This window comes from Ambystoma mexicanum, chromosome 5p (genome assembly GCF_040938575.1).
Source record: "Ambystoma mexicanum isolate Mex_15411 chromosome 5p, UKY_AmexF1_1, whole genome shotgun sequence".
Taxonomy (NCBI): Eukaryota; Metazoa; Chordata; class Amphibia; order Caudata; family Ambystomatidae; genus Ambystoma; species Ambystoma mexicanum.
The window spans coordinates 1,094,682,721-1,094,709,244 of record NC_090930.1 but is presented as its reverse complement, the minus strand read 5'-3'; the positions used below and the strand labels follow the sequence as shown (position 1 = coordinate 1,094,709,244).

Genomic DNA, 26,524 nt, shown 5'->3' with positions numbered 1-26,524 from the left:
TTCTATTTCAATTAACAATGACACTTTCATTTGTTTGTTTTTGAACAGCGCTTGCACTTCCTGGAGAGTCAGGTGGAAGTATTAATTGTAGTCTTGAAGATTTGAGAGGCTAGAACACCTGTGATTGTCATTACACCAATCACTCACCCTTGAGCAAGACAAAGCACTGACCATTTATAGTAATGCACCCCATTGACGGCAAGGTTGAAACTGGACTGTGCATAGTCATCTTTTTAACACACTGTTTTAATAATTGTAGCTTAAAGTGAATTATAAGTGTGAAAATGATGTGCCTCCGCATGATTATGCACACAGCACCGGAACTCTGAAAAGTACTATTGTGCAATACTGGTTTGCTTTCACTGGAAAAAAGTATAATTTGTTTCAAAATATTAATTCTCAATTGGAACTTAGTTTTCCATCTTATTAATTATACAAGCCTAAAATTCTAAGTAAGTAAATATGCACAGTGCTTCTATTTGCTCCATCAGCATCTACACACAACGCAGCAGAAGCCGAATGGAAAGAAATCATTCCTTTTATCAAAGTCTGCAGTTTCATTTTTTGGAAGACTTCAGAGAAATACATTCTGTTTCAGAGGTGGCTTGCAATTACATCCATGTAGATAAAAATCAAAAACAGCCTTCTGGTTTCTGTCAAGTAACCTGACCTTTGCACTGCCCTCTGCTCTAAACCTGTGTGTAAATGTACACAGGAAAATAATAAAGCTGTCGTATTTACAAGATTTTCATGCGTAAAAAGGCCTTGTACGCACCTTATCTGGAGGCCTGAGTTTACCTTCTATTATTACCAGCCTTCTTGGTTCATTATATGAAGTAAACCCAGAGTTAGCCTGTATGGACTATGGTACCATGCAAAATCCTGAAAAACATTAGCTAATTCACCAATGTTATGATGTCGTGTTCATTCTCATGAAAAATAGTCAATACTTGGGGCACAAAAGATAGTGTAAAATGGCATACGTTAGTTTACTTGAATGGTGGGGTAGGCATAGGTCCTAGTCAGTGCTGGATCTGTATTTTGAAAATATCACAATGTTTCTATTAAAGTTCACAATTCCTTAATGGAACAAAGTTCATAATTCTAATGGGCCTATTGTTAAAGCAAGGTCTTTCCTTCTTGTGAGGAAAAGTTTGGAATCTGGGCACCGACTCGCAGGAATGCGTGAGATCCAGTGCCCTGTTTGTTTATAAATGCTCAAAAATGGTGCCGGCGTGCGTGGCGTGATTACGTCCTTCATGTGATGACGTCATCGCCCGCCAGCGGCTATTTTGGAATTGGGTTAAATGCATGGATTTCATATAATGTTACCGTTGTTTTTCACTATAACATGTAAATGGTTGTATTCAACTCCAGCAATTACATGTCACTGTGAAATGTTGGTCATATTATTATTCACATTTCGCATGTGTGATGCACAGAATGATATAATACTGAAAAAACTATTCAAAAAGATGTAAGTAAATTAATATACAGATATTTAAAAAGCACGCTGTTGAACATTATGACCAAGACATTTGATGTTGAGCATTTTTTTAATAAAAATAATCATAGAATGACCATATAAAGTGTCATGGGGTCCTTTAGAGTTACCAACCTCTAGGTGAATGCTTCCTCTTTGTTATGTGTAATGTAACGTGTCGCATCCTGTGTCAACTTTCTTCCAGATGATCATTTTATCTTCATGGGAAAGGTTAACTTTGTCATGTCTGATTATCTTTAGTGTGAAATCCTGTATAGTTTAAAGAAAGCAAGCATAGTTACACTCTTCTTTCATGTTCCCCCGACAGAGATAGTTCATTCTTTCTATCCAGAAAGTCTCTTTTTGGTTCAAAATGTTGTTGTTGATCTCGTCCTTTCTTCTTTCCACAACGTCCACTATTTGAAATTGAATCTTGGCAATCTGGTGTTGTGCTTCGGCGCTTCATCTGGAAGAAAGATGACCCTGATATCAAACCAGCACTTTTAGATTTCCAGTCAGCAAACATTGGCATCAGTACCAGATCTGCACTTGGTAGGTTTCCAGGGGGCACTCCTATTCCTTCCTGGGTCTGAGATCATATCTGGTTGCTCCTGGGATAGAATGATCTTCGAACAAGATGGGTGTGTGTGTATTGCAGACTTTATCTCCGATTTTGACAGACTCACATGGGTGAAAGAATCCTTTATTTGAAATGGAGGATGATGTTCATCAGACGGTGGGAGCAAAAGAATCAATTTTATGTGAGCAGTGTGGATCCAATGACACTTCTCCTCTACTCAAACTGCAGTTTGGGTGGCCAATAACACCTGGTATGGTCCTAACCAATGTGGTTCCAGTGCAGTGCTTTCCTGAAAGTTTTGGACCATCACCAGGTTACCAGGCTTCACCCGATGTCATTCTCACAAATGTTTGTCCGGCAGATATCCTTCACCTGCTGGTGGTTGGAATGTAATTGTTCAGTCAATTGTTTACAATAATCAACAAGCAGTGGGTGCTCAATGTCTTTCAATGATCGTGGTCTAGGAGCACCCCAAACATTAGCTTGTCTGCCCATAACAATTTCATAAGGGGATAGCCCCGATTAAGACGCAAATGTAGTCCTCATGGAGAGTAATATGAACGGTAAAGCTTCTGGCCATTTAAGTCCTCTGTAAGCACATATTTTTGCTAATTTTTTCTTTCAAATTTCATTGTGGCGCTCAATTAACCCTGCACTTTGAGGACGGTTAGCTGTGTGAAATTTCTTTTTGATCTGCAATCCATTACACACATTTCGTATTATTTCAGCAATAAAGTGGGGGCCATTACCAGACCAAATTACCCTGGGTAATCCAAACCTGGGAAACATACTCTTTCAACATATATTTCGCAGTGGAGATGGCGGTATTCTCTTTCAAGGGAAAAGCGTCTACCCATTTTCTAAAGTCACAGATTACTATAGCGCATATTTCAAATTATTACATCTTTCTAATAAAAAAAAAGTCTAAAGTCAAAATGCAACACTTTAAATGGGAAGGTAGGAGGGTCAACATATCCTGTATATGCTTGGACTTTCTGTATATCCTTGTGGGATTCTAGTGAAAGTATACGCTCACCCACCAAGGGAGAAAGCAAATATAAATCTGCTCCCTGGATGTAATGGTATACTAAAAAATGCATTTTGTAAGTCAGTTACTGAAAAATATTGTGCAAATGGCGGGATCATGATAAGAATGCTAGTAATGTCTGGAACTATTGGAAATTGAGGTACTACAATCGTATTAATTGCTCTTAAATCAATAACAAGACAATATGGAAGACCTGTGTCCCCTTTTATAAAAACAGGTAAAATGGGGCTATTGCACAGTCGTTATTTCTTCTACAATCCCTTGTCTTACTAAGTCTGAGACAATTGTTTAAAGGTCTGAATAACCCCCAGAGGATACCTTGTACTGAGGAATAAGCAGATACATTGCTCCATTTTGTATTTTTACTGGGGCAATGTCCATAAGACCAATCTCATTATCCGATACTGTTCATAAGGTATCAGGGAAAGGTTTTGCTAAAAACAGATTCATTTTTGGCTGACATACTGTAATGTGTACTCCGTCTGGTCTACAATAAATAGTAGCACACAATTTTACAACAAATTTAAACGCAACAAATTTTCTCCACACTGTGTAGTTAATAAAAACGATATCTCACTGGCTGCTGGTACTAAAAGGACAGGCACCGCGGCCGATATTTTATGAGCTACAGGTGTTCCAGCAACCCCTACTGAAATATTAGTATGCCCACTCAAAAGAATTTCTGGAAACCTAGCATGATCTATGGAGCTCCTTTGCGCTCCCCTGTGTCTACTAGAAATTGATGCTCCTGTCTCTCAACTCTCATGTGAACTTAGGTTCCTGACTGATGGAGGGATGTCTTATTCTGAGAAATCCCAAGAGAAATCCTCAATATTGTATTAATTAGTGACAAAAGACTCACTTGGATTATCGAAAACCTTGGCGTTAATAGGGACTATAGTAGTTGCTGCAGGGCCAATCTCCGGCCCAGTTGGTACCCATCCACCCCTACTTCCTACCTGTCCCCCTCCGCAGACGTCCTCTACCACTTCTTTGATGCATTCTGCTTCCTCTATTCAACAAGGCTGTACACTGTGCCCTCCAGTGGCCCTCCTCTCTGCAATATGCACACTGCTTAGGTCCTGGCAGTGGAAATGGGACAAATGGACAAACACCTCTTCCTCTTGAGCCAATGAGTGGCCCTCCCCTCATTCCCTGTTGAATTTGCTGTATTAACACTCTTGTTTTAAGATCTACTCTCTTCTTTTCTGCTTTCTCTTTCTCCACATTTACTCTATTTTCATAATTTTGAGCCATATGCAAAATGTCCGACAGGGTTTTAGTCTGCCAAGCACGCTCTGATTGCATTATAAGAATCCTAATTTGTCTATTTTTGTATTTTTAAGATGTAAAGAGTGACGAAGAGGGGCGTCACACAGATTTTGTGAAGATAGATGTTTTAGTGTGTAAAAAGTTTGTAATAAACTAACTCACAAAATTAAGCAAAAAAATAAGAATGCTAATTTCAGGTAACAATTGCCTGACAAATGTATCTTCAAATAATCGTTTCCCTGCCGGCGTAGTCCTTTCTTGTCCTAAAAAATCAATAAATACTTACTCAAATGTATTAAAATATTCAGTTACCCCTTCAATTTTATTGTGGACACATGCGGCCATCTTATCCCAATTAATCTTTTTCTCGGGTACCACCCTTTTGAGCTGTGCAACTATCATAGTTGGAAGGTTAAGTACCGCGGGAGCGGGTCTTTTGCCAGCTGTCCTGTTAGCGTCAAGCTGAAAAAGTGCATGCCATGTCCTCCACAAAGTCACAGGGTCCATGACATACCAAATTGTTGTCCAACTCTCTGAATGCAAAACTACTGAGAACAAAGTTTCCAAATCCCTAATGGTGAAGACAGAGGTATTCAAAACAACCTCCAATTCTTTACAAAACCAAGTGGTATTTTTCCTAATCTCAGGGATTGTCTGTTTTAATGCATTTAATTCTTGCCTGGAAATGGGTACGTGAACAAATTGGGTATCATATTTAACTGGCTGCATACTTGGCTTCCATTGATTATCAAGGACAGAGCTTTGTGAGCATCACGTTAAGCCTGCTCTGGTACATAAACAGGCGGCACCTCTCACATACGGAGGAGCTGGCAACTAGCTAATTTTCGTAATTTTAAAAGTGCTGTTAAGTGGATGAGTTGCTCTGGGATACTAATTATGGATGCATTATCTATTAATAGTTTCAAGTGTTGTAATTCACCTTAGTTCTCTAACTCGCCTTCGACATTGTGCTGCATAATTGCATCCAACATTACTTTCATAGCATGCATCTGCATCTGTGGGACATACTGACAAAAGTACTACAAATGACTGAAAGAGTGGTCAAAGTGGTGGCCTATCTAAGAGCAGTACATGTGATTAACTATAATTCTTCATCTGACACACAAGATTCATTACATGCTGTAACGATAACTGGTTGTTGAACATATCCAGAAGTATTAGTTTCAGTTTCTAATTCCAATCCGGCTTTCTCTAGTTCCTTCATTTCATCAAATATCTCCCAAAGTCCTTTAACATGTGAGAAGGCATCCTTCTCCGTATGACAAGAGAAGGCAGCTAAATTAAAATCTTGTAATTCCCTAGAAACTGCCAAAAATGTTTTTGACCACTGGATTCGAATCTCATCACCACAACATTCCAAAACAATTAGTCACTCAGGACCTTGGGTCTCAAGTACTTCCTCAACCACATTTTGTCTGACTCCCCTCAATACTAACCGAACAGCTTGCTCCCTTAATGTCCTGTGATGGGTAGGCATTAAAGCTGCTTTTGTATTCCTAATAAAAGGTTCTAATTTCTGTGTCTTTTCTTTAGTCAAATGGCCATGTATTTATTCACTGGGAGGATTTAGGCTTGCATCTGATAAATCATCTTCTTCTATCGAGGGAGGCAAATCTTAGGGAACGGGGAGAGTGGGAGAAAGTTTAGGTCCCGGGAGCCCCCACTACTAATGTACTCTGTGGTTGACCATAGGGAGGAGGAAGCACAGAAGGAAGGAGATGTTGATGAGGGTTATGGGTAGAAGTAGATATAACGGGGTCAATTCCTGTTCTTTGTAGCTGACAATCTCTATTTCTCGATTATTTTGTTAGTATGTCTACTGATCATGAACTAAAGCTTGATCAGCCTATGACGTGTGCTTTAAAGCAAATTTATGTTCGGGTTTGATCTTCTATGAGGCTTTCTTGTGCCAATCGCGGATAACATCAAGTCAGAGGGTCTAGCCTTATTTTCTAATAATACAGATTCTAAATGCTGAAATATGGATACATCAAAAGGGTAATCTTTTGGCCATCGTAAGCGAGGCATATCTTTAATCTGTTTCTGCCATGAACTGATAAATACAATCACCCCCAACCCGTATTTGAATTGAAATACATCTTGTATGCCGGGGTACCTTCTGGGGGCGCAGGCTTACCAAATTCTACGTTGTTCGCAGAGCGAACGTCACAAAGTTCGGACCAACATTTATGAAGATTTCTGGGACCAAACATCCTAAAACCTTCTACTTTTTCCTGTAAAAAGAAGGTATTTGCAAATATCTTTGGTTTAACCCCAACTGCCAAACAGCTTTACTTGCTGACAAAGTTCTGTCTCAGTTGCTCTGGGAGAAATAAATATGGCGTGCAATTCGTTGAGCCCCAGACGGGAGAGGGTGTCCATGAAGAGACGTCTGCTGATGGTGGCTAGTGTGACCTGTGAGTAGTCAACTCTCTTTGATGGCAGGGTTCCCCGAAACCAAGCAGTCAATTCTGTAGGTTCCTCTGCATCACGTGTAGACAAGGTGCCATCATCCTCGGTGGGACTGCACGTTGGGCCCCATTTGTGACTTCTAAGCACTATAATTCAAACAAAGTAGATTATCTAAAACAGAGTTTCAAAATTGCAAGCTAAGATTTATTTTGCACATATCATACACTTGAGTGGACTTCAGGTTCAACCACGACCAGTGTTTCATGGAGATGTGAAGTGCCTGAATAGTACACCCTATTTGCACAACATTTAAAAATATACCTTTTGTGCATTTAACAAAGTGGAAGAGCTAAACACTGACTCATTTTGTAATTAACCTCTGCTTAGTGTGGCCTGTCTTTACATAACATTTAGTGAAGATAATAGAGCCATATTGGAACAACCTTACTTACTTCGTGGAATAGGAGGACCTCTCCTTAATGTTGTTTAACCTAGGTTTATCGGTGAAGGCCAGGCAACTGAAACATGCCCTCTGCACGGACCCAGCCTTTTCTTGTAATGACTGACCGAGGAAGCCATGAACACATTTCTATTTTGTTTCTACTCAATGACTGACAAATGCGACCCCATTTTGAATATTACTAAAAGAGCAGGATTTCGATTGCAAAAAAGGGATTAGCTTAGGGCTCAGAAAGATGCATATTATTATAATATTCTAACACATCCTGGGCCTTGGGTTTCAGGTTTCTCAACCAGGCCTATCTGGGTGTGGGATTACAGGATTTACAAGTACATTAAGTGAGGGACGACTTGCAAATCCTTCAATCCAAACTCCAGGAGGGGTTGTGCAAGAAACCTGAACCCCAATGTTCATGGAGCGACGGGAGAGAAGAGGCTTACGTACATGCACTTCTCTGGTTCTGGTGGAAAGCCAGCCTCAGCATGGTGAGGGAGCAAGCAAACGTCACAACACCACTCCAAACAGGAGATGATTTCAAGATTGAAACGGATACCACGCTCATCCTTAACTCCTCACCTCATCGCATTGCGGCCAATTTAGAATATCAAGTAACTAACGAATCGGAGAAACGGTTTAAGAATACCCTAATGAGAGATATTAAGCACTAGATTGGAAGTGACAAATCATAAAAGAGAGCTCAAAGGGAAATTAGACCTAACCCATAAGAATTCAAACCAGAAGACAAGCCCTAGGTTGGGGGAGTATAAAAGGAGCTAGGGCAACCAACAGAGGGAGAAAATCGTGGAGGAAGCAGAAGTGCCTGCTCCTCTATGGTTGGGTGTAAATCTGCTTGGTATTGCACAACTGATGGGTCCACCTTTGGAGGCTTTATGGTCTTTGCATTGAATGCCATTGCATCTAATGCCATTCCATTGAAATTCTTCCATCTAAAAAATGTGCATCTTTTTTTTTTCTTTCTTTTTCGGGGCACACCCCTGTTTTTTTACCCTTTAAAATGCACCTGAACAAAAATTAACCCTTTACCCCCCAGAGATATGCATTAGATGCAAATGTTTTAGATTGAAACATTTAGATGGAATGACATTCGATGCAATGGCATTCGATGCAATGACCAGATACCCCTTTGGAGCTTTGCACAGCTGGGATTTCAAATTCCTTAAAGTAAAGATAATCTTTCCAGAGGCCTTCACATCAGTGAGGCCTGCAAGTGACACTTCGGCTGAAGCAGTCTTTCCTACCCTAAGTCCAGCATGAATTCCACATTAACAAGCACATATAGCTTCCAGCATTCTTTCTCCATATCACCCATCCAAGGCAGAGGAAAGGTTGCATATACTTGACCCCGAAAAATGGCTTTTAGCCACTACATACCCAGGTTTGACAAGAGGTCATGGAAAGGGAACGGTTTGTTGTCTATCGTCACACATCTGGGGCGTGGCTCTAAACAAATAGACCATCTCCATGTGGAGTGGGGCTATGAGACTGCACGCACAACTCTGCCAGATGGGATTGTGAGACACAACGTGCTGTGGGGGTTACAACCACTTTTCTGAAGGGTGTCCTATAGCAGGAGGTTTGCAGATTGGCCGCCTGGTTGACTCTGCATATGTTTGCTAAGGATTACTGCCTAGAATCTGATGCGAAGGCTGAAGCCTTGTTTGGTAGGGCTGTAATGCAGCACATCTTTAGATGAGATTTCCGTCTTCCTGTTCTGTTTAGAGACTCCCTCCTTTATTTTTTGTTTGGCCTTACTGTGGTTATCTAAGATGATCAATCTGCAGATGGAATAGTATCCACTAGGAGTTATGTACCTTATGGATAACATTGTTTCTGCTAGACAGTCTCCCCTCTCCAGATTTCATACTTGCCTGCCCTTCTCCCTTCAGTCACCTTAAGGAATGCCCTTGCATCACCACGAGTATGTGTTGCACCACTTTGCCCCATAAACGCATGATTAAAACATTTCCAAGGTGGGCATTCAAAAGATAAGGAAGTTACAGAGGATATAGGGTTACAGAAACAATTCGGAGTCTGACGTGGCAAAGGTGTTTTCTGAATTTTGAAGACGTTGAATCAATGACATTACTCTTATGTTTGTAAGAAAACTTAGTTTAGGGGCTGTACCAGAAGTGAATTTACAAAATGTGTTTGCAATTAGACTTTTCACCAGTATATTGAAGAAGTATGCCTCTGAATTTGATCACAAAATGACTTGATGGGAATGACATTGCATGCCCTTTGACTCGTCTCTGGTAACATCACAGAAAATGGGACCACTCTGCCTTGGACCTGATGCTATAACCAGAGTGTGACATCATCAAAGTAGAAAATAAACCATTTACATGTGTCAAGTCAATAGTTTACTTAGTGTGACCACATCCTAAGTCATGTGACAGATGTGCTGAGACGGGTGTTGCTCCCTTTAGTGCACTCCTGTCTCTCCTCTTAATCTGCAAGCATCCAGATGAGATTTCTTCCAGGAGGTCATAGAAACTGATGCCCATCCGGGGTCCCCTCTTGGCATTAACGAGAGAACGAAATGATGCTCAAGTTCCACTTGTTTCCTGCCCCCTGCTCTGTGGTTTAGGCACAGGGAAGCTGGGAAAGACCTATCTGTGTTCCCTTTGTAGAGTGTAGTGAGAGCAGGTAAATCTGCTCCCTCGCCCACCTTTTCTGTTGAATCCCAGGGTATTGTAATTGCTCCCATGGGCGAAGCCCCTTCCAATGAGGCCAGGGAGGTGAGGCTGCTTCCTTATAATCCCCTTGAGGGTGGTATTCAGTGGGGGAATCTCATGAGGAGGGAAGCCCTTATTGGGACTAGTGACAATCACTTTGGAAGAACGCAGTATATATCCCTCCATTTCTGTCCCCTATATTTCTGTCCCCTCTTTCCTCTAACCCCACTCAGTTCTCTATGGTCCCCCACCCGTCTATTTATCTCTGTAAAATAGAAGACCCCATCCATACAGATTATACTGGAACGAGGAAAAGTGAGGCTTACCCAAAGGGTGTGCATGCAACTGACATAAGTAACGGGCAAAAGCCCACCTTGGAACCAGCATACGCGGTACAGTCAACTAGAGTTAGCCCCAGCAATAAAAAGGGAAGGGGGGCTATTTACCTTGTCATATCCTCCCTGGAGGAACCGAGAGCCAGCAGGAGACTCGCCGTGGAGAACAGGAAAGGCGGGCATAGCCTCGCTGAACACACGCTGTGTTCACTATTGCCCAGCCTAGAGAATTGGAGGCTCGGGCAAATACCCGGGGTTGGACTGTGCGGTTGGTCCGAGAAGCACACGCCAAGAGGGACCAGATCTGGGAACGCTGAGAGGAAATGCGGAGACCGCTGGAAAACAGGGAAAGGTCTGCTGCAGGAAGAAGTTCTGCAAAGTTTCCCGAGCAAGCGGGAACACCACAAAATGTACTTGGGTTACCGTAGCGGGTGGTGGAGGTAGAAGAGAATTAAGGAGGGGGTTGGGAAAGGCTGAAGAACCCCATCTCCGTCATACTAGTACTTGGTGGGTGGGGGGGTGAACTAAGGTAGTCACATGAAAACCAGTGACTGGCAGACTAGTGAACCAGGCCTGGCGACAACATGCAATAAACCTAAGAGAGGGGTCTGGGACCCATACGAAGTTGGGGAAGACCTGCAAGAGCAGCACAGAGGAGTCAAGGACCCGGACAAATCCGAAGAAGCACACAATTGAGGGACTGGGGACCTGAGCAAGTCCGGGAGATCCTGAGATAACATAAAGGGGTCTGGGGCCCACACGATAGAGGAACTACGCAACAAGTCGGGGAGTTCCCAAGACAACCCAGAGGGGTCAAGGACCTACATAAGAGAGAGAGAGAGAGAGAGAGAGAGAGAGAGAGAGAGAGAGAGAGAGAGAGAGACAGGCAGAGGTGCAGGAAGCAAATCTAAGGAGGTTGAGGACCCGTTGCTAAAAGAAGAGTCTTTTTGGAATACAAATAACCCACACTCTACTCTGGCAGGATAGTGACCCAGACTTGATGCTACATTTGTGAGTTGGAGAGAGAACAGGGGGAAGAGACTCTTCCGTGCCCCCACCCCCGATGCTTGTAACTGTGTTTGTGCAATAATATATATGATATGGCATTTATAACGCGCCTATACACAAGTGTTTCAAGGCGCAACGCGGCAAGGGAGAGGGAACAGAGGGAAGACGGAGACAGCAATCATACTAGGCCAAGTGTCATACAGATCGCAAGTGCAGGGGGAGGGGGAAGAGGAAAAGTGCGGAGTGGGAGCGGTTGGGGACAGTGCAGTACATGGGGTAATAGAATAAATAAAAACAATAAGAGAAGTAGGGCCAGCTAGTGGCAAGTGCAAAGGTAAGTGCAGACATCCGGTGTCAAGTGCTAGTGGGGACTGTAGGGATACAGAAACAGTCCCCAAGTGCGGGGGTTGCCAGGGAGGCAGTGCAAGTGTGTAGCTGGCGGGGGAGGGGACCTCGGCCCGAGATCAGAGGGTGGCCAGGTAACCAGTACAGTTTCAATCAGGAATTCAGCAGAGTAGAGAAAGCAGAAGCAAAGAGGAAGGTTTTGAGGTGCTTCCGGAACCAGATGTGGTTCTCCTCAGGGGCAGGGAGGCTGTTCCAGAGGGAGGCCCCGGACGAAGAAAAAGGTTTACCACCAACTCGTTGCTTGGAGAAGCGACTGACCCTGAGGGAGTTGGAGGCGGATGAGCGAAGAGCTCAAGAAGGAAGATATTTAGGAAGAGAGAGTTAAAGGTATTTTCGACAATGCAAAAGGTTTTGAACGTAATCCTTGCAGCCACTGGGAGCCAGTGCAGAGATTTCAGTACTGGAGAGATACGATCCCTGGGCTTGAGGCCAAGGACAAGTCTTGCAGGGTTATAGGTTAAAGGTTCGAATGAAAAGGTTCGAAATACAATAGGATGGAATCAAAAGGTTTGAAATACAATAGGGTCGAATCAAAAGGATGGAAAACAAAAAATATATATATATTTTGGTTCATATTTTTTTTTTGGGGGGTGCCTCCCAACCCCTGTTTTTTGGTGAAAACCACTTTTTTTTTACCTAAACTAAACCCCCCCAAAAAATATATAATTAAAAAAAATTAAACCTTTTGTTTTCGGTCCTATTGACCCGATCCTATTGCATTCGAACCTTTTGTATTCGCACCTTTAACTGGACACCGTCTCGCAGTCCTGTTCTGGATAAGTTGCAGAGGGCGGAGAGTAGAAGTAGGCAGATTTAGAATAGTTGTTGCAGTAGTCCAGCCTAGAGAGAACCAGAGCTGTGGAGACAATGAGCTTCTATGGGAAGGAGAGGAAAGGAACAATACCTCTGAGGAGGTGCAGCTGGTAATGTGACTTCTTAGAGACGTCAGAGATGTGAGGAGAGGAGGAGTGTGTGGAGTCGAAAATGACCCAGAGGTTTTTAGCCATGCAGATGGGAGCAGGAAGAGGGCCAAGAGAGGCAGGCCAGATAGTGACAGGAAAGGAGGGAGCGGGTGTGCTGATGAGGAGAATTTAAGTCTTACTGGCATTAAGGCAGAGATCATTGGCGGCACACCACTCCAGGATGGCAGACAGACAGTCAGAGATGAGAGACGGAGAGGAGGTGGCCAAAGGTAGCCTGAAAATGAGGGGAATGTCATCCGCATGGCACTGAAAGTTGGGGCAGAGAGGGCAATGCGGTGGGCAAGAAGTGCCAGGTATTGGTTGAAAAGAGAGAGTTTAGACCCCTGGGGGACACCACAGTTAGAGATGGAGGAGAGGAAGGACCCAAGTTGGACCTGGGAGGGTCGATCAGAAAAGAAAGAAGTCAGCCACGCCAAGGCCTGACCAGTGATACCCAGATTATCACAGAGACAGTTGAGCAGGATGGCATGGTTGACCATGTCAAAGGCAGAAGAGAGATCAAGTAACATGAGGACACAGGGGGTGTTGGAGTGAAGTATGGAGAGCAGGTCTTCACGTATGTTCAGGAGAGCAGTTTGCCTGCTTCTGGCAGCTCTGAAGCCAGACTGATGGTCATGAAGCCAACCAACAGATTCAGTGTGAAGATTAAGCTGGGAGAAGTCTGGCAGGAGAGTGAACCAGACTTGATAATACATTTGTGAATGGAGAAAGGAATAGGGGGATGAGTACCCACCCTTAATACTTGGGAACCGTGTTTTTTGTATACGTTTGGAAGAGCATTCAACACCAAGAACTTTTAAGTTAAAGAACCGCTTATTGTGTATTCTCATCAAGAACTGAATACCTGAAATTGTATCCAGAACGAGAGGGGGCTCCTTCTTAATCAAAAAGTCGCACTGTTTTTCCTTAGTCTATAGAGTGTAAGGGACGAAAATAGGTTTGGACACAGCACAGTGGTAATTGTACTTTACTGGACATTCTGACAGAGTCCTTAGTATTTTTCTTGTGGCAGGGCAACCCCTCGTAGAAATAGGGCAAGATAGGTTTTCCATTTATTTTCTATATAAACAAACATCTTTGCCAACAAACATGCCGCCACTCTGTCAGACACGTACTTCTGAATCCTTGCCCTCCCCACAACTGACAGAGTAACAATAAGACCTGTATCTTGCCACTGGCTCACTATGGGCTTATTAATCTTGCTGCTGTACTTTCTGGCTGTACTTTTTGGGGTGTAGTGACAATAAGAAGAGTTTCAGCAACAGATCTTGCAAGATGTGTGTGTCTTAGCAGTTTGAGTTCAGACCTGTAGGAATCCCTTGGCCTACCTCCCCTTTTCTCTTTTTCACCCTCAAGGTGCAGTCTGCCATTTAGTAACTGGGCCAGTTGTAAAGTCAAGAGTTGCTGAGTTTCATAAGTCTAGATTTTATTTGTGTGCATGGTCATCAAATGTTTCTTTACCACTTACATTTTTAAATGTTGCTTAAAAATATGAATGGAAACTGGTTCTGACAGATTGATGTTGGAAAGGTTTATTTACTAACCGGTTCCAAGCAAAATGTATGCTTTTTAGCATATTGTTGCTGAACTTTGAGAAAAGATCAGGCCAGTTTAATTGGAAGAGTTGAGTCGCAATGTTTAACTGGAGGCCCTGGGAGACCTCCAGTTCAACAGGAGGGAATCTTGCAATCTATCCTGGTAGGTGGAAGTTTAATATACTTGCATTACAAGTATAAGCATGCAGCTGTTGTATTCTCCATATATTACAATCTGAATAAAGGGGAGACGTGTAAGCATACATTAAAGAGCTACTGGAATGCTATTATTCATGATCTGGCATTGTAGTAAACACAGGATGTTTCGGGAGAAGAATGAGAGGATAGATGTTGCAGATCCTGATAGAGATGGCAAGATTTCCTCCTTATGAATGGTGCAGCAACCATTAGAAGCATTACAAGATGATGAACTGATGGAGAACGACTGTATGTGGGTCTATCCTCCGAGAATGTTTGGGCAGAGGCGAGCCTATCTTGTACTTAGCATATCTTTCTACAAATGGAATGGTCCATGTATGTGCACGTTTGCTTGATTCTTTCTACTTGAAAGGTAATGCGACCAATGCCAAATAATGTTTGTTTTAATCGTCACAAATCTTAAGTGTGCACATTTATTTAATCCAAATATGTCTAGAAATGTTGTTTGTCTGAATGAGTTTGCATGACAAACATTTTCCATATTGGACTTAATTTTCATGAGGGACCTTAATTAGATGAAGAGCACGGTGGTGCTCTTCATCTAATTAAGGCCGGTGTGTGAGGAGTTAAGAGAGCGGGTCGGGAAGATTGTATATCTCAGGTAAAAACTTTAAAAAATGTAGAAGTTGCAGTCTTTAAGGAATGAAATTGAGTTTGAGTTCATGAAACCTGACTTTTGGTAGCCCTTCTGGGGCAACCAATAGATTTACAGGTCACTGTTTCCTTGAATACTCTGCTACATTTTTTCTTTCTCCTGTTGAAAACTCAGTCACTACGTTGTGCTTGGTTTCTGTATCATGAGGTCTGTAATAGTTGCCGTGCGAGTTTGGGTCTCTTTAGATTAGCTGCTGTGTAACGGGTTAAAATATATGGGAAGTATTCATTCCGATCGTTTAGGTAGATTTTTTTATCTGAATAGAGTGGTGCTGGTTAAGGAGATGGGGTTATTTTTATCTCCATGTTTTTGTATTTTTTTTTAATCTAAGAGGATAATGATTATTATTTATATTGTCATGGGTTACCGACATAAGATAAACATGCATGGATACGTTTCACATTAACTGGCTTCAACAAAAATTCTATTAAACAGTGAAGTTGTCGAACATATGTAGAGGTTGTTTAAAAAAACATTAACTAGTAAAATTCATTGCATACAATTCTCTATCTGTTGTATGATTTGGCTTTGTTTTTTGCCTCACAGGAGATGGCGAAGATTCTGAACCATCCAAGGGTATACGCCTTCCTGCACATACCAGTCCAGTCTGCGTCGGACAGCGTTCTCATGGACATGAAACGCGAATACTGTGCGGCCGACTTCCGACGAGTGGTGGACTTCCTGAAAGAAAAGTAAGCCGCCTTATTAATGCAGACAATATCTGTTTATTTTGTCAAGCACGTCTGGAAGACAAATGAGCCGACATCCCTGCAAACAAAAACACTTTAGACCTTCAAAGTCTTTAGGCTGCTAGTAAGAGCTCTTTGATGTGGTTAATTGCTCCATTCACCTTTGTAAATGGCGTATATCTCCGAGTGACATACTTAAAATGTGTCAGCATACTCGTAATCTTCAAATAATAAAAGCTGAAATGGCTTGCCGAACGCTTACCTTCACTTGGCTGGAAAATCCTTTTATTGTGGCTTTTGGGCAGCACCCAATTTGTTTCCTCAACGCTGTCCTATGCTTGCCAAAGTAAATGGGTATATTCTTCAAAGTGGCATTGTAGGCTAGTCGCCTGAATGAGAGTGGCCTCTCTTTACCGCAATAATCTCGTAGTATGTATTGGAAGAGCCACCTGACTTGAAAGAGCACTCTAAATGTCTCTGAAGGCAGACTATGTATTGACCGACTAAAATGTCATATTGTCGTGTGTTCTGGTTCTTAACTGTACAAATGCAATAGAAAAAGTAGTCGGCCTAGTAAAACTGTGTGGTTGCATATAGAAACATGTGGTGATGCTCTAGAAGTGGAATTCTATGGTCACTACACTAGAGTTTACAATCGCCATCATGGCTGTTATTCCCTGCGATTAATGGATGCTTATCTGGAGACATCTAAGGAAATCATTCACAAGCGACCAGAAAGATGTATTTTTATTGACGTGAACATTTTTCAATTTCAATGAAGAACTGTGTTTCCTTACAGCGGTGCAACACTCTTGTTTGTGTTAGTTGCCCCTTCCTGCAAGCTTTTGTGATTATCTGTCAGGAGTTTGTCTGCTGCTTTTTGCCCTCACAGTCCTTACCTTTGCTTGGGCCACAGATGAGGACTGCGCTTTCTTAGAGTCCTGATATATTTTAACCGTATTTTATCCATGCTCACCGAACACCCCTTCAAACATATAACCTTGGTTAATTGGATGTTATTGGAAAGAAAGCTGCAGTCCATTCTAACATAACATCCTGCCAGAGGGAGTCAGGATGTTCCATGTTCTCTGATCACATGAGCCGTATACTTGATTATTAAAGATTGGTTGTCAACCTTGTTGAAAAATAGGCAATATTGTTTTCTCTTCTCTCACACGGCTGAGTGAAATTGAGATCTTCGTACACTTGAAGAGATATGGTATGTATTACACAATGGTGCCATGAAACTGGTTCAAGAGTTTTTTTTATCCTTTTTTCTTTATGTAGTACCACGTTGTCATTTACGCACCTTACATTTTCACAGTGGCTGTTTATATCAATTTGTTTTTTAATGATCTTTTGGAGGAGCCAATCCCTTACTGCGGTATGGCACGTATTCTAATATGGGTAAGATCCCTGCAGTCATATGTTTGATGCATGCCTGTTTTGGATATTTGTCACACCCCACACGCCCTAATGTGACCGGCAGCATTGCATTGTTTCTGTTTTCTGTGCTCATGGTCTGAACTGCTTCCTGATCAGCAAAGCACTACTTGGCGCCCTCTCATTTACATTGTGAGGGTCCACAGAGAGACAAACGTTCCACTTTACTGAAAGGAACCCTACCTTTTAGTTTATATTATAAGGGCTAATTGTCCGATCGCGGTCTGTTCATATCGCATATTCTCTCAAAGTTCTCCGGTGGCGTTTTAGCATCTTCACCATCTTGCTATGTTTTATCTTTGTTATATTGTGTGCAAACTCTTAGCGTGCACATTCTCCGGAGGTAGATGCTTGACACTGTTGTTGGAAATACACTGACAAACCTAAAGAGAAATATTGGTAGGAAAAAGCCACGATCATAACGAATCCCTTCAAAAAGCATGAAACGTTGCGTCTTGAAACAATTGTGGAAAGAGATGTTGGGTGCAGAAAGCTAAAGGAGCTACACCCGCACCCCTCACTCAGCATTTATTGCATTTGGATGCAATTAACGTGAGCGCCGTAGATTATACGAGTGTTGAGTTGTAATTTATGGAAGATAAAACTGATCGAGGTCCGTAAAGTGTCGTGTAGAATAAACAATCTAAAAATTCACTTGTGTGAAGAACTGGAGCCAATGAAAGATGCGATAATGTACTCCCTGTGAATGGTTTCACACTTCATGCTGTGGTGTCCTAAGGATACTGCAGGCAGGAAAAAAGAAAAGCCGAAAGGCAAGGTGAAGACTGATTTCTTAGTGGACATTAGAACGGGCTAACCTAATAAAGTCTTTTGACCTGCTCTTAGAGAGAGGAAATCACTTTTAAGGACCTAAGGTGCCATCATCGTGTCTGAACTACTGCATCAACCTGGAAATGAAAGACTGAATGCTCCCTAACACTGTTGCTGACCTGTCTGGCAGGGAGAGGACAGATGCCACGGTCTGGTGCCAAGAGGGATGGATGCCATGCATTTGATGAGCACCCAAAACTAAGATCTCTGGTTTGGTGGGTTTACGTTTTAGGAGGTTAGAATTAATCCAAGAGCTTTTTGCCATTAATGAGATGTTTGTGGATCAGACCATTTAAAAATGTATTGTCATCAGCATAATTGTAAAAATCGGTGCCATTACTCCTAATTAGCTCCATCAAAGAGAAGAATATATTCATTGGAAAGAAGTGCTAACAAAGCTGAGACATGTGGTACTTCACAATTGAAGGGATTACACTTTTTCCTGAACGGGGTAAAGAAATGGCCGAGGATAAAACCCTCAAAAAACCATCCTTTGATGATTTATTGTTAATGGAAATAAAAGTTGGGTGACTGTAGCATGGTATGACTAGTAATCACACTTTATAATTTAGCGCTATGCTGATCTATCGTGTAGTGAGATTTTGAATCCTATTTGTTCCAGCATGCTCATACATATCCGCTGGGGATGCATGCAAACCAGACGGCGGTCTCAAAAACATATCAAATGTTGGAGCTAAATCTGCCCATTACCTCCTTAGCCTAATAGCAATATGCCCATTGGAAATGCAGGTTGTTTTCTTTCTCTTCTTTGTCATTCTGCTATATCCAGTCCCCTTTACCCCATACTACTGGGTGTCCCTCTGTGGCCGTCTGTGGGGGATTTGTGTATCTAGTGTAAGGTGGTCTTAGATGAGAATCGGTTACTTAGCGAAAGAGGGGAGTAGGCCTTACAAGGCAAAAAAACCTGCAACTGTGAACTCATACCACTGGCCTCATGCAGACCTCAACAGCGTACAGATCCTGTGGTAAGCCAGAGTTAGGACTCGGACTCTGGGGCATCATGTTCATGGATCTTTATCATCTTTTACAATTAGTATATGACCTCTTGGCCAGCTTCAAAGAAAATAAACTAAAATAATGCGCTATTCTAAACTTCAAATGTTCAAGGAAAGGGTATTCTTGTCAGGATAAATCAAAGTCCCTAGCCCAAATCCTATACTAGCCTACTACATTCATAGAAACAACACACAAGTCTAAAGGGTTTAACTACTAAAACAATGCTTTACTGTTGCTTCTGTTCCAGGTTCTCCTCCCTGTTCAGGTGCTGCTGTAATGGCTACATTTTCTAAACGTAGTCCCACATAAAATCTTACTTGATATTTCAGTCCCTTTTTCTCCTGATACCTCAGGGTGCAGTTTCTACTAGTTTAGCCCACTTTGGAGTGTTTATTTTCCCCTCCAGGGCTTCACACTCTCCATCTCTCCACTCAGGGTATTTCCTTCTTTTATCTCTGTTTCAACTTTTCTTCACACTCTCACCTCTGTTGGTTTCTCTTCACTCTTGTCCCCTCCTCATAGGATATCTTCACTCTCGCCTTCTCTCGTGGGGTATCTCCACTCGCATCCCCTCTCTTGGGGTATCTTCACTCTGAGAAAGGGGGTGAATCTCTTACGCTGCTTCTTCGAACTGGGCTCACCCCTTCTTGCCCCTTTTTCTCCTCAAGTAGTATGGCTGCTGCCCACATTCCCTCCTTCACTGGGGAATTTTAGATTGCCTAGTCCCTTCCACAGGCTAGCACAGCCTGCCTTACTTCCAACTCCTCTGGGCCCCTGGGTCAGAGGGGTAGGTGCCTCTTCTCCCCCCTCTGGGTTCCGATGGGCGCTCTCAGGTTTCCCTCTTAAGCACAGCAGGGTAGCCAATAGGCACAAGGCAGCCTTCCTTCCCATGCTTAACGCTTCTTCTCCACCCTCTCCCCCAAACCAGCTACACAGGGAATCTGCCCCCAGTTTAGACAACTTGCAACTGAACTGACTCTCCTTTTATTCAGTCCTTTCCCCACTGGCTGACTGCTGATTGGCTGAACTGTGCAGCTTCACCATTGGTGGAAGTAGTGCTTACATCATAGCCTCCCAGGGTAGGTCATCCCCTATTGGTTAGTTTGAATATCACTTGAATCAATTAGGTGTTCCAATTAACTCTCCTATACAAGGGATTTGCTCCAGTTTATCTGTTTTGCTCCTCCTGGGCAGATGGTTGGTATGGCTCTCTTTGTTCCACTAGCTTTATAAAAGGTTATATTTCCCGATGTCTTTTTGTGGTTTTGTAGATGTTATTTCATTCTTTTATATTCTTTACGCACAGTCCTTAAAGGGTAATTGAACCTGGATCTTCTACATGGGAGGAGGTAACCATTCTACCACTGTTCTAGTTCAGCTGTGCTGCTATTCAGGGATAAGAGAGGCTGACGCCTTTTCCTTGCAGTTACGGGATCTTCCTCTCTCCATGCTGGCAAAGCGTCTCGCTGCATGTTGCCAGCTTCACCAGCCACACCTCTCCCTTCGCTGCTCAGATATGTTATCTGTGTGAGTCGTGGAAATACTTTGATTCAACACAGTTCCCAGAAAGTTGTGTAGCCAATTTTGCCAAAGTAATGCATGGAAGTGTTGCCCCAGTGAAGCACATTGATAGATGGTTCTAGTAGAAGCCAGGCACATACCTTGAACAGTGCTTTCCTATCAGTTAAGTAGGTCCAGGATAAAGGGGTGGAGCTAGGAATTTTCCAGTCCCGCTGCCAAGCCTATAGAAAGCAGATTGAGGCACAGTAAACTGATATTTCTGATCTGCACCCATCAATGCCACAGGTTTTCCGATCTGCCTCTGCCACTCGAACTAATAACCCTTGCCTCCTTTTTGCATAGATCCTGAGGCCACCAAAAGTGTCTGAGTACTTACATGATAAGATGTGTCATTTATAACGCGCCTGTGCACAAGTGTTTCTAGGCATTACAAGACAAGGGAGGGAAGAAATAGGGAGGACAAGACAAACGATCTTACTAGGTCTTGTGTCATTCAGATCATGCAAGTACGACAACGCATAGTGCAGGGGGAGGGGAGAAGGGGGGAGTGCCAGGGAGAGGGAAGAGGAATTGCAATCCGGGCAGCATTGCTGTGAAAAGTGCAGCCAGGGCAGCGTGGTTCTAGGTAAGTGGAAGGAGGCAGGGGACTGTACGGTTGCAGTTACAGCCCCTAAGTGCACGGCAGTACAGGGGAGACTGATCATGGAGGAGACTGGCACCCAGTGGGACTGAGGGGTAGCCAAGCAACCAGTTGGTGCAGCAGACAGGTAGCAAAACGGTGGTTCTGGGAGTCTCTCTACCGACCTCTGTTGCAGGGGTGTCTCAACCAGATGTTTTAGCTCACTATCCCTTTCACTGGAGAGAAATATCCACAACATATCAGTCTTTGTCCTGCCCAAGGGCAATCCACCACCAAAATGCTTTTCAATTCTCTTCTGAACAAGAGCACCAACATCAACCCCAGACACGTGTTTTGGCCTGTCTGGGCCTCATCAGTGAGGTGGAGATGTACCACTCTAAGAACAGTGAGCAAGGAGTCCATGTCTGGATTACCCTAGTAACTTAGGGTGAGACCCAAAGTTAACTTTTTAATATGCAAAACAGGTAGGCCAGCAGGGTAGAGAGAGAGAAAGCAGAGGAGTAAATGAAGGTCTTGAGTTGCTTCCGGAACTTCAGGTGGTCCGGCTCATGTTTAAGAGGGGCAGGGAGGCAATTCCAGAGAGAGGCATCTGCTGATGAGAGAGATCTTCCCCCTACTCTCTGTCTGGAGAAGCGCCTGACCCTCAGAGTTTGAGGTAACTGAGCGAAGGGCTCGATAAGGTATTTTGGAAGAGGGAGTTGGATGTAGCGCGGGCCCTGGCCCCAGAAAGCCTTGTGGACAATGCAGAGGGTCTTGAGCTTGATCCTTGCAGCCACCGGGAGCCAGTGGAGAGATTTCAGGGCTGGAGAGCTATGGTCCTTTGGCTTGAGGCCAAGGACAATTCTCACAGTCCTGTTCTGGATTAGTTGTGGAGGGTGGAGAGTAGAGAAAAGCAGATTGAGAAAGAGGCTGTTGCAGTAGTACATAGTACTGAATGTGTCTCAATAGAGATGGGAGCAGAGTCACTTGCACTGCACGATGCCGTCTCCACATTTTAGCATGCGTTTAGATGCGGCTGTTAGAGTGTGGCCACTCCCAGCTAACTCCTCCCGTTACACGGCCTTTCAGTCCAATTTTACATAAGACTGGAATGGATACCTCCAACACCAGTTCTTTCATTTGATATTTGTCTTGCTACCATGCTTAATTTATTTTTCTTCATCCCTGGTTCCTATCAGCACTGGCTGTTCTGACGAATGTGTCTGTTGACAAGATTTTTGTTGTGCATCTCTTGAGGTGGCTCCTTTGCAGCCTCCAATGCCCATGCGGCCTCCAGTACGTGTACCTGGGCACCGGTGGGGCACCTACATTGAACTAACTTGGAAGGCAGTGAGGCATTTTTTGGGTCTCCTCCAATGCACATTAAGACGTTTTTCTGTGAGAAGCCCAAGGACAACGTGAGTGCTCCATTCTTTACTTGGGCACTCTGGTAGGGAAATTCGTTTCTGAGTAGTTCCTCTGTCATGAGGGGTCCACAAGATCCTAAGATGGTTACACACCATCATAACAGGGTCCACCACGAGGCTCATTGGGCTGTCATTGGTGCATTCACCGATGGCTTTACTTGAGGCTCTTTCTCTGGGCCTAGGCAGCACTTAACTGACTTATGGAGTGGGTCATCTCACAGGGGATTTTCCTCAAGGCCATCTATCTGGTGGGCCAGCGTAATATGGAGGAGGATAATCACAGCATATGGGGCATGATTAGTTATGAATGGAAGCACAATCCCTCTAGTTTAGGCCATCTTTGGCAGTAGGGACGACCGTTGGTAAAACACAAAAAGTTGCATGCATGCATGCATCGTGGATGGTCTCTCTAAGGAACGCTTTTCATATCCGATGGGATCACATGTTTCCCTTTCTGAAGATCCCTGTACTTCAGAAGATGACCAGGCAGTCAAGCTGGTGTTCAACACCTCACAGGATGTTCTGGAGGTGATGCAAGGGGGGTGCAGGTGATGCAAAGGGGATGCGAGAGGGTTAGGGGGGCTGGTTTTGCATCCGTCACCTGGTCACTCCTTATTTATCTGGTTGTTGAGCAGCTAACATTAGGTCAATTGGACCCCTCCACGGGTAATATGTATGTTATTCAAGCAGCCAGGATGAAGTGCACTCAGGACCAATATCTTAGCAAGTGGACTAGATTTCGCTTAATAAGATCCTGGATGGGGCATATACGTAACAGTGGGTTATTGGTAACAGTATCTGTCAGGAAGCGTGAATAAAGAACAATACCTCTTTTTAAAGTTCATGGCCAACCCATGGTTTTGCCCTGGTCAGTCATGGACAAAGTCCATGGATGACCATGGTAATCCATTGAAAACCAAGATTGGTGAATGGTCCAGGGACAGGCTAGGGAGAGCCATGGGTTTCCCTGATCCTGAAGTGTCTTGATAACCGTCAATAACCATGAACGTGTATATGTCCTGACATTTATCCATCACTTTGTTTACTTGTGATTGTCAACAAAATCACGTATGACCGTGGTGAGCAGTATTTGCCCCATAACATTGTTCCTTCCATGAACTATGTTATGGTTGAAACAACCACCCCTATTGTAAATGTGCATCTCAGCAATACCAGAGTATCCCTTTCAGACGATCAATCACTGGGATAGTAGACACAATGTGAACACATGGGAACAGGAACATTTATGATTGGAGTTTTCTGCTAACAAACAAGTGTATTAAAAGGCCTCAACAGTTTTAGATAGAAACATGTATGTGTGCACTTTGAACTATTAATGGAAAGTTTTAAATTGTATGTGGGAATGAAAACCTAACGTACTGTAACTGTGCAAAGACCTGTGGGTATGCAAATAAGCTTAACTCAGCGGAACAGAGCATGTAGTTCTCGGTATGGTAGTGTTCAATTCCAGCTTTGACGGGCAGTCTTGGCTGTTATCTGCTTGTCAGCCGAAGAGAGTGAGGACTTCGGCAAAAGCAAAGGCCTATAACTGCTGAGCCCACCCACCAATGCCTGAATTACATCCAGGTGCTTTTGTCCCGACTGCTAACACTTTTTATTTTGTGTATATTGCGCAAGCCCGATTTCTGGTAAGTAAAACTACCAAAAATGGCCACCGTGAGGAATAGTAACAGCATGGTCTTGCATTTACTGACCATCCTGAAGAGGGGCTGTGACCCGCCTTTTAAGGACCGCGGGCAGGTGAGTGGGATTCCGTGGGGGCCACGGGAGGGGAAACAGTGGGAGGTGTGTGATGGGGACTGAGAGGAAGGGGCCTTCCCTTTGACTTGGGGAAAGTGGCACTTAGAGAAATGGAGAAAAAGTCGTCTGGGAGGAGTGGCACCAAGAGGAATGGAGTGCAGGGCTGTCCAAGCCTTTCTTAGCCTCTCCTGCTTAATGATGCCGCTCTCCCAGTGGTAATGGAGGTAGAGGTCCCTGCTATGACTTTCATAAGATTTAGGCAACCTGCTCACATTTCACACGGATTGTTATAAAATACATTCCTTCCTTTCCTTTCCTTCTCTTCCTTCTCTCGTGATCTCCACCTTAAACTCCCGTCCTGTCTTACTGCCATTAAAGACTGGATGTCTTCTCGCTTTCTTTCCCTTAACTCTGACAAAATTGAGGTACTTTTCTTCCCCTCTAACTCCCTCCCCCGTCCCTCTCCTCCTCCTTTCATTCACTATCCTCCCTCTAACCTCACTTTCTCCCCCCATGCTCGCAACTTAGGCATTTACTTCGACTCTTGTCTCACTTTTTCCCATCATATCTCTCTCACCTCTCGTGCCTGTCGCTTCCACCTCTATGACATTCGTAAAGTCCGCCCCTTCTTACTTTCCATGCCACTAAACTTTTAATCTCCTCCCTAATCTTCTCTCGCCTCTTCTACTGCTCCTCCTTACTCTTTGGTCTACCCAACTCACATCTCTCCACCCTCAAATCTATCTACCATTCGGCCATCTGTACTCTGTCTCCTCACCTCCCGCGATTCCATCTCTGCCTCCCTAACCCTCCCTTGGCTGGCTTCCCTTTCACTCCCAACTTAAATTTCATTTTCTCTTCTTAGTCTTCAAATCTCTCCATAATATTGCTCCCCCTTATATCTCTTTCCTTCTCTCTTACTACACTCCCTCTTGCCCTCTTCGCTCTGCTGACCACTTCCTCCTCACAGTTCCACCTTCCCCTTGTGCCTCCTCCCGCTTCTGCTCTTTGCAACACCTAGCTCCCCTTCACTGGAACTCCTTACCTCTCTCAATCCGCTCTATCCCTACCTTTTCCTCATTCCGTTCCTCCCTTAAATCTCTCCTTCTCCATTCCCGCCATGATTCCCCTCCCCCTATTTCTCCACTCCCCTCCTCCCCCCCTTATCAGCTCCCTCCTCTCCACTCCATCCTCTTCCCTACCCCTCCATCTCCCTCCTCCTCTCATTCTTCCCTCCTCCCAGTTCTACTCCTCTACTCCCTTCCCTTCTGTCTAATTGCTCCACATATTGTTTTGTTGATCTGATTCAAAATTGTATCTTGCTTCTATTGTTACTATTATTTCTGTTATTGTTAAATGTATCCTGTTGTTAAAATGTGCAGTGCTTTGGTGTAAAGCGCTATATAAACCTAATAAAATACAAAATACAAATACATTGTTTATAACAACTGCATTTTTAGAGGGTGGAGGGAAAGGGTAATCGGGTTTGAACGAAATTAATTTGAATTGCAGAGCAATGAGGTTTAAGAGTCGGGGTTCCTTTTCAGGAGGTGCTTAAAAACAAAGTAATGCAGGGGTCTGCAAGCTGCAGCTCTCTAGATGTTTTGGACTAGAGCTCCCACTGCCCTCCAAAGGCACAGGCTGCAGAACCCTGGCTTAATTGTTAACAAAAATAGACATTTTTCTCCCAGACATTAATGCTCCTCCAACTAGAAAGTATCAAATAATAAAAGATGAGCAAAATCAAAGCTGCATTTCCATCGATCATTTCCAAACCATTGTGAAATCACATTTAACATAATTAAGGCTGACCATGCATGAAAATGGACAGCTCTGGTTTACTGTCTTAATAACAGGACAGGAATTCATTTTCAGGATATGAATTCACTTTCTTTGACCCCCCTCACCCTCAAATGTTTCCTACATGATGTGATGATGATTGGAGAACTGAACAGTATTAATGTAACAACATCACTGGCTGCAGCTGTAGTTTTTATATTTTAGGAACTTCACTGCAAATAGTACTCTGAGGATGTTGAAAATGCATCCTAATCCAGATTGGTTTGGGTAGGACGTATTGGTAAGTGGTTCAGTGGTTTAGTTG

At 43.4% G+C, this 26,524-nt stretch overlaps 1 protein-coding gene across 1 annotated transcript in view; it reads left to right on the top strand.

The window, feature by feature from the left end:
• The window catches only part of CDKAL1 (CDK5 regulatory subunit associated protein 1 like 1), a 3,349,023-nt gene that overhangs the window by 2,339,685 nt on the left and 982,814 nt on the right, over positions 1 to 26,524 (top strand). The window contains exon 10 of the mRNA XM_069613575.1: positions 15,659 to 15,804. Within this exon, the coding sequence (XP_069469676.1) occupies positions 15,659 to 15,804 (146 nt within the window). The remainder of the gene's footprint in view (positions 1 to 15,658; positions 15,805 to 26,524) is intronic.